This window comes from Sorex araneus, chromosome 1 (genome assembly GCF_027595985.1).
Source record: "Sorex araneus isolate mSorAra2 chromosome 1, mSorAra2.pri, whole genome shotgun sequence".
Taxonomy (NCBI): Eukaryota; Metazoa; Chordata; class Mammalia; order Eulipotyphla; family Soricidae; genus Sorex; species Sorex araneus.
Window position 1 is genome coordinate 353,851,756 of NC_073302.1, and position 12,566 is coordinate 353,864,321.

Sequence of the window (12,566 nt, forward strand, 5' to 3'; positions counted from 1 at the left end):
GGTGTTTGATTTAGTTCTCTGCATCTGTGTGTGATTAACTTCTATCTTCAGTGCATCATGGTCTAAAAAGATAGTTGATACAATTTCTATCTTCCTGATTCTATTGAGGTATGTTTTGTGACCCAGCACATGGTCTATTTTGGAAAATGTTCCGTGTGCACTGGAAAAAAATGTGTATTCTTTCTTTTAGGATGCAAAGCCCTGTATAAATCTATTAGTCCTCTCTCTTCTATCTCTTCCTTCAAAGCCAGTGCTTCCTTGCTGAGTTTTAATCTTGTTGTATATCTAGAGGAGATAAGGCAGTGTTGAAGTCTCCAACTACTATTGTGTTGCTCCTTAAATCTCCTTAAACCAATATCCTCCTTAAAATCTATAGGGTTATTTTAAGTATTTAGCTAGTCCCTCATTAGGTGCATATATGTTTAGGAGTGTGATTTCTTCCTGCTGTGATCTCTTCCTTCCTGATTCCTTCCCTTGCTTAGAGAAGGCTGGACCCCTTCAGAGAGAAGTTCCAGCAGGAACAAAGGCCAGGAAAGAAATTTCAAAGAAGACCCTTAACTCCTCTAAACACTTCCCCTTGGCAACCACCCTAGCAACAGACACTTACCTAGGGAGGAAGCCCAACTGGGCAGCTTGGGAGGAACCCTATAAAAGCCAAGGTGAACAAAGGAAAGATGGGCCACACTGCCCCTGTGTCCAAGTGTCACTGGCATCTCCCCCAGATGTGGATTCCATATCTAATGCTGTGGTGTGTGCTGTGTGCTGGGGCTCGCTCCACCTCTGGAGAAGTCTGTGTTCTCTCTTGAGTGCATTTCTCTTCTACCCTTCCCCCTTTCCCAAAAGCCCTCCAAATAAAATCAGTTTTTACTTCACTGCTTGTCTCTCCTGAAATTCTTTCCTGAGATAAAGGTGAAAGACACAAAAGGCCTGGGTAAGGACTGACTGTCCTTTCCTGCAAGGAGCACTGCCTTGCTCCAGCCTGAGTCCTGCTTGAGGTCTGTGCCACACAGGGGTGCATCACAGACTTTATCAGCCAGTCCTGGGGTGGCAGCAGTGGACAGAGAGGAAGTGACCATTTCTCTCCTCTGCATCTCACCTAAATCACCCCTGGTGGGGATGGGGCACCAGCATCAACCTGACTCAATTAGAATCTGGAGCTGGCAGTTTGGAGAGCTAGGGAGAGATGCTGAGCTGATACCCATACGGCAGAGCCTGGCAAGCTACCTGTGGCATATTCAATATGCCAAAAACAGTGACAAGTCTTACAATGGAGACGTTACTGATGCCCACTCGAGCAAATCAATGAACAATGGGATGGCAGTGCTACAGTGCCTACCTGACAGAAAATGACACTGCGCTTGGAGAAAATGTTGAAGCATAATTACTATCCAGGACACAACCATTTCAAAAATCTAAGAAATACCCAGTTTTTGTTTATTACATTTTAAAATATTGTTTTATGACAGTTTAGTTAGCACTGCTATAACAGTTTCAACATTTACAGTGCGGATGCATAGTTACTTGCAGGCCGATTATGTATGAAATTGTATTCCAAATAATTAGAAACCAGAGGGTGAAGAAGCTGCTGCACGTCCCCGATTCTCTGATAACAGTCCCAATACTTCTGATCTGCCTTTTTTTTGGGTGCCACACCTGGTGAAGCTCAGGGGTTACTCCTGCTTGGCACTCAGGAACTCCCCCTGGCGGTGCTTGGGAGACCGTATGGGATGTGGGGGATGAAGCCCAGGTCAGTTTGATGCAGGGCAAGTGTCCCGCCCTGCCCCTGCTGTGCTACGCTCTGGCCCAGGCCCACACTCTGATGTTCAGAGAAGACAAAGCCTCTGCTGCAGAGTCCCGTTCTCCAGACTTTCTCCTCACGCCCATGATTCCCCTTATGCTGTAACCCAGACTCTTCCTCTACATCCTGGAACTCAACCCAATCTTCTCACCCCTTAGTGTAGCACTGTAGCGCTGTCTCACTGTCATCCCGTTGCTCATCAATTTGCTCGAGCGGGCACCAGTAACGTCTCCATTGTGAGACTCGTTGTTACTGTTTTTGGCATACCGAATATGCCACGGGGAGCTTGCGAGGCTCTGCTGTGTGAGTGGGATATTCTCAGTAGCTTGCTGGGCTCTCTCTGAGAGAGACAGAGGAATCGAACCCAGGTTGGCCGCATGTAAGGCAAACGCCCTACCCGCTGTGCTATCATTCCAGTCCAGTGTAAATATGCCAAATGTCTCCCCCAGACAAATACCCGCCACCAATAACTTCCTGGATGCCATGCCCCAGACCTCGGTGTTTCCCATAAGCCTAGTTTTCTTTCCCCTTCTCACTCTCTATAGCATGTGACAAGAAACAGTACGCATATAAAAAAATTCACTTGTCACCTCTACATTAATTGAAGGTGCATCTGATTAACTGAGCTGTTCTGTTTTGACCCGATTTCCTCTGCTACTTAAGATTTAGCTCTGCTACTCAGACATGTTCTCTGTAAGCTCCCACGACACAATCCGTGCTGGAAGCATCACTGTTTGCTTCACTGTCAACGGTCCCACAGCTGGACATCTGCTTGTGTGAACTGGCTCAGATCCGCACTTTTTATTGACTCCTGAATCTATTTCTGAGGCCAGATCTCTTTCCTGTGTGCCATGAGGATGTCTTACATGTGCCCCAAACTAGGTGGGCCAAACCCCTCAATTTCACCTCCCCCAGCCAATCCTGCTCCTTTCAGTCTTTCTCTTCCTGGGTGAATGACAACACTGTCCACCTGGGCCCAGCAGAGCCTGGGAGCTGGCCTGGACTCCCCACTCACTTCTGCTCATACAGAATCAGTCGTCATACGGGATAAGTGAAGTAGAATCTAGCTTCCATATATTTTCACTTCACCAGCACTAGTAACTCTGGGGACAACCCTTCCCGCCTTAAAACCAAGAAGCCTCCTGACCCCTAGTGCCACTGGAGTATCCTATCCCGACACTGCTGTGGGCAAAGAGAGCTTAATTTGTTTTCTAAAGGTTCCAAGACAATGCTGAGCTCCTAACTGCCTTCACGCCCTGCCTCTGGCTCTTCTAGCAGTATCTTAAACTCTTCAAATCTCCCGTTTAACAAGTAGGTCTCATGATTTCTGCACTGTCTCTACATTCTTCTGCCAGGGGGCCTGATGTTCCATTCTAGATAATCCTCCAGTTATTCTCCACACTTCCGGCTGGGAGGAAATAAAAAAGATTATCTGGTTGTCTTACCTTATTTATAGTTCCTGACTCATTTTGCGTGTGAACCCTTTGGATTAGGATTTCAACGTGGATTCTTATAGATCAGTTTAAATGGATTAAGAGCAGGCTGAAGAAATTTGTGTGGAACCCAAGTAGCCACAGAAGACAAAGTTTCTTCCTTTTGCTGGCTACAGGGCCAGTCTCTGAGGGCTCTTCATGAAATCTCTTTGCTGCTATCTACTTGCACATTTGCTGTCACAGTTAGCAAAGAAAAGGCCTTTCAGTCACACAGTTTTTGTTTTTTTTTTTCTAGAGCCCAAACATAATAAAAATGTATTTGATGTCCTAGGTTAGTCCCTATAACAAAATCAATTGAGCCTGCTATCATGGAGAAACCAAAGCAATCTAGTTTTATGAAACTACTCTTTTGATAAATTCTGTGATAAAGCTATTTTGCCTGCTATTTGGAGAAACCTCTGCGCCCTAACTGGAAAGCTTTATATTCGAAGTCTATTTCACAAACAGAGTTTCCAAATTACTTCAAATTACCTCTTACCAGGGGTTTAGGTCTTGTGTTTACAAGCAGAAACGGATTTAATAATAAAATGAAATATTTTGAGCTCACAGGTTAGAAAGTTTGTTTAAAATAAATTCTCAAAACCATTGGAAAAAGCTGCTGTAGTAAGTTTGGTCGCACTGGATCTTATTGAGAGGTAAAACTTATGTTTCAGATGATGGAATTTCCACACTTACCAGAATCTTGTGTCTTTTAATGTTCTTCTGGCTAATTTCAGCTGCCATCAATGCTTCCTGTATTTATGTAAGCAGGATAAAAACAGAAAAAAGTGAGGGGAAAAAAAGTAGGAAAGGAAGGAGGAAATGGGGAGGCAGTGGAGGGAAAAATCAAGGTTATAAATACTGTACTGATTATGTTTTCCAGTTCTGTATAGTCTAAGTACATAAACAGAGCCCTATTTTCCACGGCTTTTGCTTTAAAGCACTGGAATTTCTAATGTTACGGTTGAATGAGCCCCAAACTCAAATAAAAGCAGTAAACCAAAATAAAGACTTCTCTAATTTCCATTTGAATGCATTTCCACATTAGGACATTGGAATCACATTTCATACCGTATCAAAACTCTCCAAGACTCATATAAATAAATATCATCTGCCATCACAAATCTCTGACATACATTGCCAAATGGGCAAATAAATACAAAATTTGAGCTCTATTAGGTACATTAAGGTAAAACTACAACTAAGACTGTGAAAACTCTGGATTTTACTCTTATTTGGGAAAGTTTAGAATAATTACTTCACCACAAATGTTGGAAACATAAAATTATTAAAGATGCTATTGAATCTAAACTCAAATGCCAGTAGTTGGGGAATAAACTTGGTCCCAAGGTACAGAGATTTAATAGAGGGGTTAAGGCACTGGCCTCGCTATGGTCAGCGCCGAATGATCCCTGAGCACAGAACATCCTGAGCACCACTGGGTATAGCCCCCAAATAGAAACAGATACTTCAACAACTGACATCAATAGCTGAACTTAAATTTTAAAAAAATTGATATTTAAAATATTTTCCCCCTAAAATACTTTCATATACTTACAAATTTAAAGTTGCAAATCAGAAGATTATTTTTGGCATGTTTTTATCTGGTTAATATTGTATTATTAACCAGTAGCCTCCTAGGCGCACCCATTGAATCTCTCTAACTACACCTACACAATAATGCTTTTATATCTATTCAAGTAAAAAACATTTTTTACAAGAAAGTCATGATGAGATATTAGCTATTCAGCTAGATTGAATCAAAACTCCTTGAAGCAAACATCATTCACTCTGAATGGTTAGTTCAAACCACCCTAAGATTTAATTTGATAAGTTCTATTTTCTATTATGAAATATGAAAAAAATCAAATGATTTCACCAAAATATCCAGAGATGACCCTGAAATTCTGGCTCTATTTCATTTTCTCTGGAACCCCACGAACAAACATGTCAACAATTAGGCTCTAACACCTGCGTCCCCTCTGGCCACCAACTCTCGTCCTCAGAACAGTGAAGTCTTACAAGCTGGCCCCCACCCCACACCCTCACTTCCGAGGAGCCCTGGAGAGTGATTACCCTTCGCAGGGCTTCAGCTTGGAACATTCTGACTGCCCGACAGGAAAGACTCACTACAAAACCTGTATGCCGTCTACGTTACACAAATGCCAATCATTCAAGAAAGTAAACCCCAAGATACTTCATATTTCTTCTTTTCAAGCAGCCAGTCAATGTGATCATCTTGGTCTCGTTCTTTGGCGACTACGACATCTCTTGGACTCACAATGTAGAAGAGAGATTCCCCTTCAGAGTACTCTAGAAAGGAGAGGAGAGAGGCTTAGCATGCACAACAGCAGAAACTTCGCAATGGCTTGGGAGCTGTGTTCAGGGCACCCACATCCACCGGGAACAGAAATGACTCTCCTTTGCGGCATGTGTGTTCGGTTCCACTTAAGACTTAAGAGTAGCGCCGGATGTAACAGTGGAGAATGGCAGAATGTACTTCAGTGCTTTCAAAAACATACAGGCAAAAGTTATTTGCAGAAAAAAAGGACAGAAGAAGAAAGGGACATAAGAAATACCAAACCAAAACAACAATCACCTTTAAAAAACCCAAGGTGGGTTCCAAAGTCTATGCTTAATACATTATTAACATCCTGACCCTAGTTGGAAACTGTCAAAAATTCTCCATGCCTACTGCATATCAGAATTCATCTACTGTAAATAAACTTTCCTTGTACAGCCCTGTTCTATTTTTATAGGACAATTATACTCTATAATTGCCGACAAATGTTTCCTCCTCATCAAGGTCAATGCCATGTAAAACATGAACGACAGATGTCCCAAGCCCTGGGGACATAATCTATCATTTCACCATGCTGGTCCACAGTGCTGGCCGTGAGGGCTTCCTGCAGAATTCAATCACAGAAGCTGTTCGGAGGGCTTCCAAGTGTGCTGCAGAGTTTGCTCTGAGCGAAAAACCAAGATTGGATGCCTTCAGCTGTGAATCACATTTGCTTCTTTTGCCCAGACCAGAATCTACTCGTATTTTTCAACTTATTAAGAGCCTTCATACAAGAAAGCAAAAACATGTATAGAAGATTTCCTCATTTCCACTGACCAAATGAAAACTAAAGACATTCTCTTAAAAAAAAAAAAAAGCCAACAGTTTGTATTTAACAAAAAAGAATTGCTAAAAAGTTCAAGCTGTTTTATTTTAATCAGTGCGTTTTCCACAGCTTTGAGGACTCCCACACACAGGTGCACCTGGTATGGCGACAATAGATCTTCTTTCCTTTCTGGGCAGTGCCTGAGCATCTCATTTATTTCTGCACCTGATAGGTGGTCAGTGAACATTTAGCATGGGCCGGGCACTCTGCCATTCAAGAGCTTCCATCTTCCAGGAACAGAAAGCTGAATATGACATGGCAATCACAGGACCACAATGTATGACGCTGACAGAAATCCAATGCACCTTGAATAGTTGGGACTACAAAGAAAATACAACAACAGAAACTGTGGGCTGCTCACCTTGGGCGCCACACCTCTGTCCCTCCCTTCACATTCCTATGAGATCATGACACCACTGGGCTGGGGCCTGATCCCCAACAGCAGGTCTGTCATGCCCTTGCTGCATGTCTGTTTCACCTCCGAGCTGTAGAACGAGGGAAGAAAGAACATCTGGATGGGAATGACACTCCTTCTCACCTAGGTGATAATCTCTGCACTCATTTTCCTGGAAGCCTCTGACGGTCAGAGCGTCCGAAGAGATGTCTTCACAGGTCTCAGCGAGGGGCTGGATGATGTCCAGGCGAGGCCTGGCACAGTACTCTCTCTTCTAGCGGGAAAGGAAAGAACAGTGCGCATTTAGTGACAGTTCCAGAAATGATGCGAATGAATCCTTCTCGGCCACAATGAACTGCCCTCGTCTTCTTGGTCTGCTAGACAGCCCCAGGGCACCGTGCTCCTTTATAATATCCTGACCTCCCATGTGACAGATCATTTCAGTACCCACGATGGCAGCCTGTTCATCTCACTTACTCGGGCAACTCTGTCTCTCTTCCTCCCCAGCCAAGAGGATGAGGAAACCACCAGCAAACACTGGTCATGCTGAAAAGCAGAACAATGGATCTGCCTAGATTTGCTTAGAGGATGAACAGGTCCCAAAGAACTCTGGCACTGTGTGCCAGATAGGAGTTGCCTGACTTGGACTTGTGTGACTGAAGCACTGTCTCAATTTAAATAAACACATACAATTAAGGTCTATCATTCTTGAAAGTGGAGCTCTAGATGGAGAGACAACATGATCTACTGAGTTCCTATGCCAGTGCTACAGACTGAGATTTCTGAGTTCATAGATACTCATTTTTTTTAAATCAATGTGTCAGTTCAAATATGAAAGAACTGAGTACTGAAAGTGACATGAGAGAGAGACAGAGAGAGAGAGAGAGCGCGAGAGAGAAGTGCCTGCCACCAAGGTAAGTGGGGTGAGGAGCAGAGTGGGAAGGCAACTCGAGACACTGGTGGTGAAGAATGTATACTGGTGAAAGGTGAAGGGATGGGTGTTGTCATAATGTATAATTGAAACTCAATCATGTAACTATCTCACTGTGACTCAATAAGAAATAAAAAAAACTTTAAAAAGTGATGTAAAGACAAAGCTACATCAGTGAATGAAAAGGCTGAACTAATGGAAAGATGGGGCTTAATTTAGAAACTTGGCTTTGCAATCAAGTTTATTTATTTCATGCTTTTTGAGGACTCAGCATCCAGCAGAAAACATACATTTGAGTATTCACCAAAGCAACAAGACCTGAAACAGTATGGCAAAGCAGCATGGAATAGAAATGCAAAGAGCACAATGGAAAAATCCAGAACTATGCTCAGTTCAACACATTTCTGAAGGAAAAAAGGGCAGCCTTCCAGAGTCCTTCAATAGGTTTTGTTAGATTAACTGAGAAAGAATGCACTAGTTTCGCACCTCATACATTTTCATATATTTAAAACAGTTCCAAAATAAAACAGCAACCATAAAAGATTAATTTGTAGAAGAAAAGAAAACCACAGACTCTATAGTGTAGTTTATCAGCTAGCTAAAGAAACAAGAATTCTCAATTTTGAAATAACAGGAAAAAATGAAGAGATTTTGATATTGAAAAATTAAACTGCTCCTGGGGGCTCAGTGGCTATAGTGTTTCCCTGTAAGCAAGTCAGAGTCACAGCGCTGCCTACCCTGCTGCTAGGAGAGAGAGAGGGAAAGAGAGAGAGAGAGAGGGAAAGAGAGAGAGGGAGAGAGAGGGAGAGAGAGAGAGAGAGAGAGAGGGAGGTAGAGAGAGAGGGAGAGAGGGAGAGAGGGAGAGAGAGACAGAGAGGGACAGAGAGAGGGGAGGGAGGGAGAGAGAGAGGGAGAGAGAGTAAGAGAGAGAAAGAGGAAGAGAGAGAGAGGGAGAGAGAGAGAGAGAGAGAGAGAGAGAGAGAGAGAGAGAGAGAGAGAGAGAGAGAGAGAGAGAGGGAGAGAGACTGGAAGGGGCCACAGAGAGAGGGACTGGAAGGGGTTCTGGTGCCCAGGATCAGCTGGGGGTGAGCTTTATTGCCAGGGCCTTTCATGCACGAGAAGATGTTGACAGACATCTGGAGAACTTGCTAGAAGGAAGGAAAGAGATTGCTGTGACAGTGGCATGAGAGCACATGGCTGGAACCATTATGAGAGTCATCGCTGACGTGGCTGCTCGGCCCTGCAGATGAGCTCCTTCCGGAGCCAGGACGCCAGGGAGCAGCTCTTGGGCTCTGTTCTACACTCTGCCCTGCCAGAGTGCTGAGTATCTGTGCCATTCTGAGCAGCCGAGGTTTGGCTTGTCCATCTCTGCTCCCCAGTACTTAACACATGGGCTTCACTAGTGGGCGGAAGGAAAACAGCACCAGGAGAGCAGGTGATAGAGCAAGCAGGGGAGATGACACAGCCCGGGGGGAGTCAGATTCCTAAATGAGGACGACCCAAAGGAGCTGGTGACTGAGACATCTGTGGAAGCGTGTATGCCCAGGGCTTAACAGGAAAAATACTCAGGAAAATATGAGAAATACTGAGAAAATTTTTTCTTCATGCCGTAAACAATTTTCAGTATGGAAAGGTGGGGGCTGGGGGTATGGCAGCTAGTTCCAAGTTTGCGTCCGATTGCTTTTGTCTTGGTTTTATTAGTCGACGCAGAATTAAGGACTTGAGGATCCCTGGCATTACATAACATGTGCAGCTATAAGCACTGGAGTCCCATATCTTTAACACATTTCTAGGACCCTTTCTTTTTCCTCTGAAATATCCCACTTTCTAATTTATTCCATAGATTTGGCCTCTCTTGGTTGTTATTCCTTTCTAATATTCTTTTATTAACAAAGGTTTCCTCTCTTCCTTCCTTCATTTTTTTCCCTGCTCACTGTTTATTAGGTTTTTTTCCCCCCCTTCTCATTTTACTGCTCCTTTCCGTATGTCTTTCAATCACAGTCTCAATCCTCCCCACATTTCTCATCAAAAGGCACTGTATTTACTCCCCCAGGAGCCACTGCTTTTCAAAAAAAAAAAAATAAATAAATAAAATAATAATAAACTGATGTCCTGCACCAGGGCTAGAAGCCAGCCCTATTGATTTTAGCAGGTCTGAGTGTTCACTTAAGTCCTCAGCACCCCATTGCCTAGCAACAGGGCACGGAGCTGGGTTACTATGGCAATGGCTTCCTAATGCAGACACTGGCGCTGCTCAGAGCAGCGCTGGCGAGCAGCTAGCACTTCAAAAGGGGCTCCCAGGGTTTCTCTCCCCATTTTCCTTCCTGGCCAGGTGAAAAGAAACAGCAAGAGGGAGGAGGATGCAGGGGAAGAGAGCCTATTACTGTGACGGCAGGTCAATCAATTGCAATTTCTTTCATATACAGCACCCACAAGAAAACCTTTCTAATCAGCTCTCCTCGTCAGTACCTCAAACTCCCCTTCTTTCCTTCCCAGCCGGAGCCTCCAGGCTGGAATAATAAAGCCGAGCTGGGAATGGGTGGGCCTGGGCTTCAAAGGGGTAAGGAGGGCACTGCTCCGGCAATGGTCAACCTGTAAGCCTTCATTCAAGACCACGCGCAGCTGATCTCTGAGAGGTGCCTTTAACACTTGGAAATCTTATATAGGCGATAACAAAGCTAAGGAAATGTGACTCGGATGCTGAATCCTATTAGCTCTATTGCATAGCACCTTTGCGCTGTAACAGAGACTTTGCAATCATTTATTTCCAAGCAATAATCGAGCATCTCAGAATCCACTGTGTAGTAAACAAATCTGCTGGCCCACAGGAAATAACGAGCTGCCCTTTCTGTAATTCGCTCTGGCCACAGGGACCCCTGCTGCTGCCGCAGATCAACACCAATGCTGTCATTTGTGCAAGTGCACAGTGTCGGCTTGGTTTCTTCGCCTTTCAGCAAGGGGAAGCCTTCAATCCTTTCAACTAAAATACCAAGAGAAATGGACAAAAGAGGGGAAAAAACCCCAAAACAACACACAAAGACTCTCCTCCACTAAGTGACGTAACAAAGGCGGTCATGCGCGGAGTTTCTGAAGTCACTGTCCCAATGTCCAGGATAACCTCTGGAATGCAGAGGCACTGTCTAACGTGCAGGCAGGGCACTCTGCTCGGACACAGCGTGGCTCCTTCCGGGGCAGCCTGAGGTGGGCCTCATGGGAAACCCGCACTTCCCTCTCACAGGGGGAGAATTACCGTTTTCTCGGAAACCTCCTTCACATAGGAGAGCACAACCAGCTGATCGCAGAGAGGTGCGAGTCCACTGATGTAGAATTCAGTTTCAAACTGAGACACTGTGAACACAAAGAACAGGAAGGGTGCTGTATATAAAACTTCAGCATGAACAGCAGCAGATACCGCACTCGAGAGAAGCTGCTACCGTCTGTGACCGCTGGTGAGCGAACTCTCAAGTTGGCATCCAGGGTTCAGGGAAACCTAATTTGGGTGACAAACAGTCCTGGAAAAGGATGCATGGGAGCTTACAGAGAAATTTCTATCCTAGACAAAATGCAGACCCACAGCTGCCTGAGTGGCCAAAGGTGGCACAGTACCTGCAGGTTTAAAAATGACACCACACAATTTCCCGAAGGACCCCCCCCCCCAAGCTCCATATAAGCTTCTATTATTAACAGTAACAAGAATAATTCATTTTCCAATTCTTGTTGAATTTGTTTTCACAATTAGAGCATTCCATTAGTATAAAGGTTATAAGGAATGCTATTTGGACTTCTCAAATAGCACAAATGTTAGCACTCTTTTAAAAACATTTATGAAACACTTTAAGGACTTACAAAAGCATATAGGGGTGGGGACAGAGGCAGCTGGGCCTTGCAGCACCTCCCAGGTGCACAGGGGGTCCTGGATGCCTGTGTCATGGCACTCCTGATGCCACAGCAAGTGGGTGCTCTCCTGGAACCAGCTGGCAGCATGCCCAAAATGACCCGTACAACCTCCCAGGCCCCGCAATCCCGTGTTCGAGAACACAGTGAGGTGGGAGTGGCCTCTGGCAGCCACAGAGGGAAAGGGAATCCAAAAATAAGAGAGTGTCAGTGAAAAGTTTCCGCAGAGTAAAAGCAATGAGTGGAAACAGACAGACATCCTACTGAGTCCAAAAACACTCGCACATGTGGGCAGAGGCCGGGGTCAGCGCAGCACTCACAAGCTTGGTGCAGAAGCTCGGTGACCTACACTGAGTGAGGAGAGGCAGGACAGACACTTCCCCCAAGACGGAACACCCGTGAGCAGGGGAAAGCCTGATCAAAGCAACAGGAGATGCCATGTCACGCCAGAGAGGGTGACTGGGGGCAGCCAGTATTGGCGGGAATGTGATGACAAAGGAAGCTTTGTTAACTCTTGGGACTGTTATTTGGCTTGACCTGTACAAAAAACAGCATGAGCTTTTCTCAAAAATCTAAGAAGAGAACTAGAATAAAAGAGTGCTAAATGGGCAAGGTGCTTGCTTGGCATGCAAGCCAACCCAGTGTATATCCTTAGCTCCATGTCTGACCCCTGAAGTTCTGCTAAGACTGATCCCGAAGTGCAGAGCCAAGAGTAGGCCCCGTGCACAGCTGGGGGTGGAACTCCCCAAGACCCTCCCCGGAGAGCAAGCCTCTCACAGGACTCGGCTTTTCTACTCTCAGCATCTACCCTTAAAACACAAACAATTCATTCAAAAGGACATACACACACCTATGTTCACTGCAGTCTCGGTGCAAACAGTGAGGCTTGAAATAACCCACCCACAGGTGA

General features: G+C 44.8%; 1 protein-coding gene across 3 annotated transcripts in view; it reads right to left on the bottom strand.

Annotated features, from left to right (window-relative positions):
• The window catches only part of VPS41 (VPS41 subunit of HOPS complex), a 189,487-nt gene that overhangs the window by 42,392 nt on the left and 134,529 nt on the right, over nt 1-12,566 (bottom strand). For all 3 annotated transcript variants that reach the window (XM_055131907.1, XM_055131894.1, XM_055131900.1), the window contains 4 exons: nt 11,013-11,110; nt 6,976-7,105; nt 5,468-5,583; nt 3,967-4,023 (listed from right to left, as the gene is read on the bottom strand). In XM_055131907.1, coding sequence (XP_054987882.1) covers nt 3,967-4,023; nt 5,468-5,583; nt 6,976-7,105; nt 11,013-11,110 — 401 coding nt within the window. The remainder of the gene's footprint in view (nt 1-3,966; nt 4,024-5,467; nt 5,584-6,975; nt 7,106-11,012; nt 11,111-12,566) is intronic.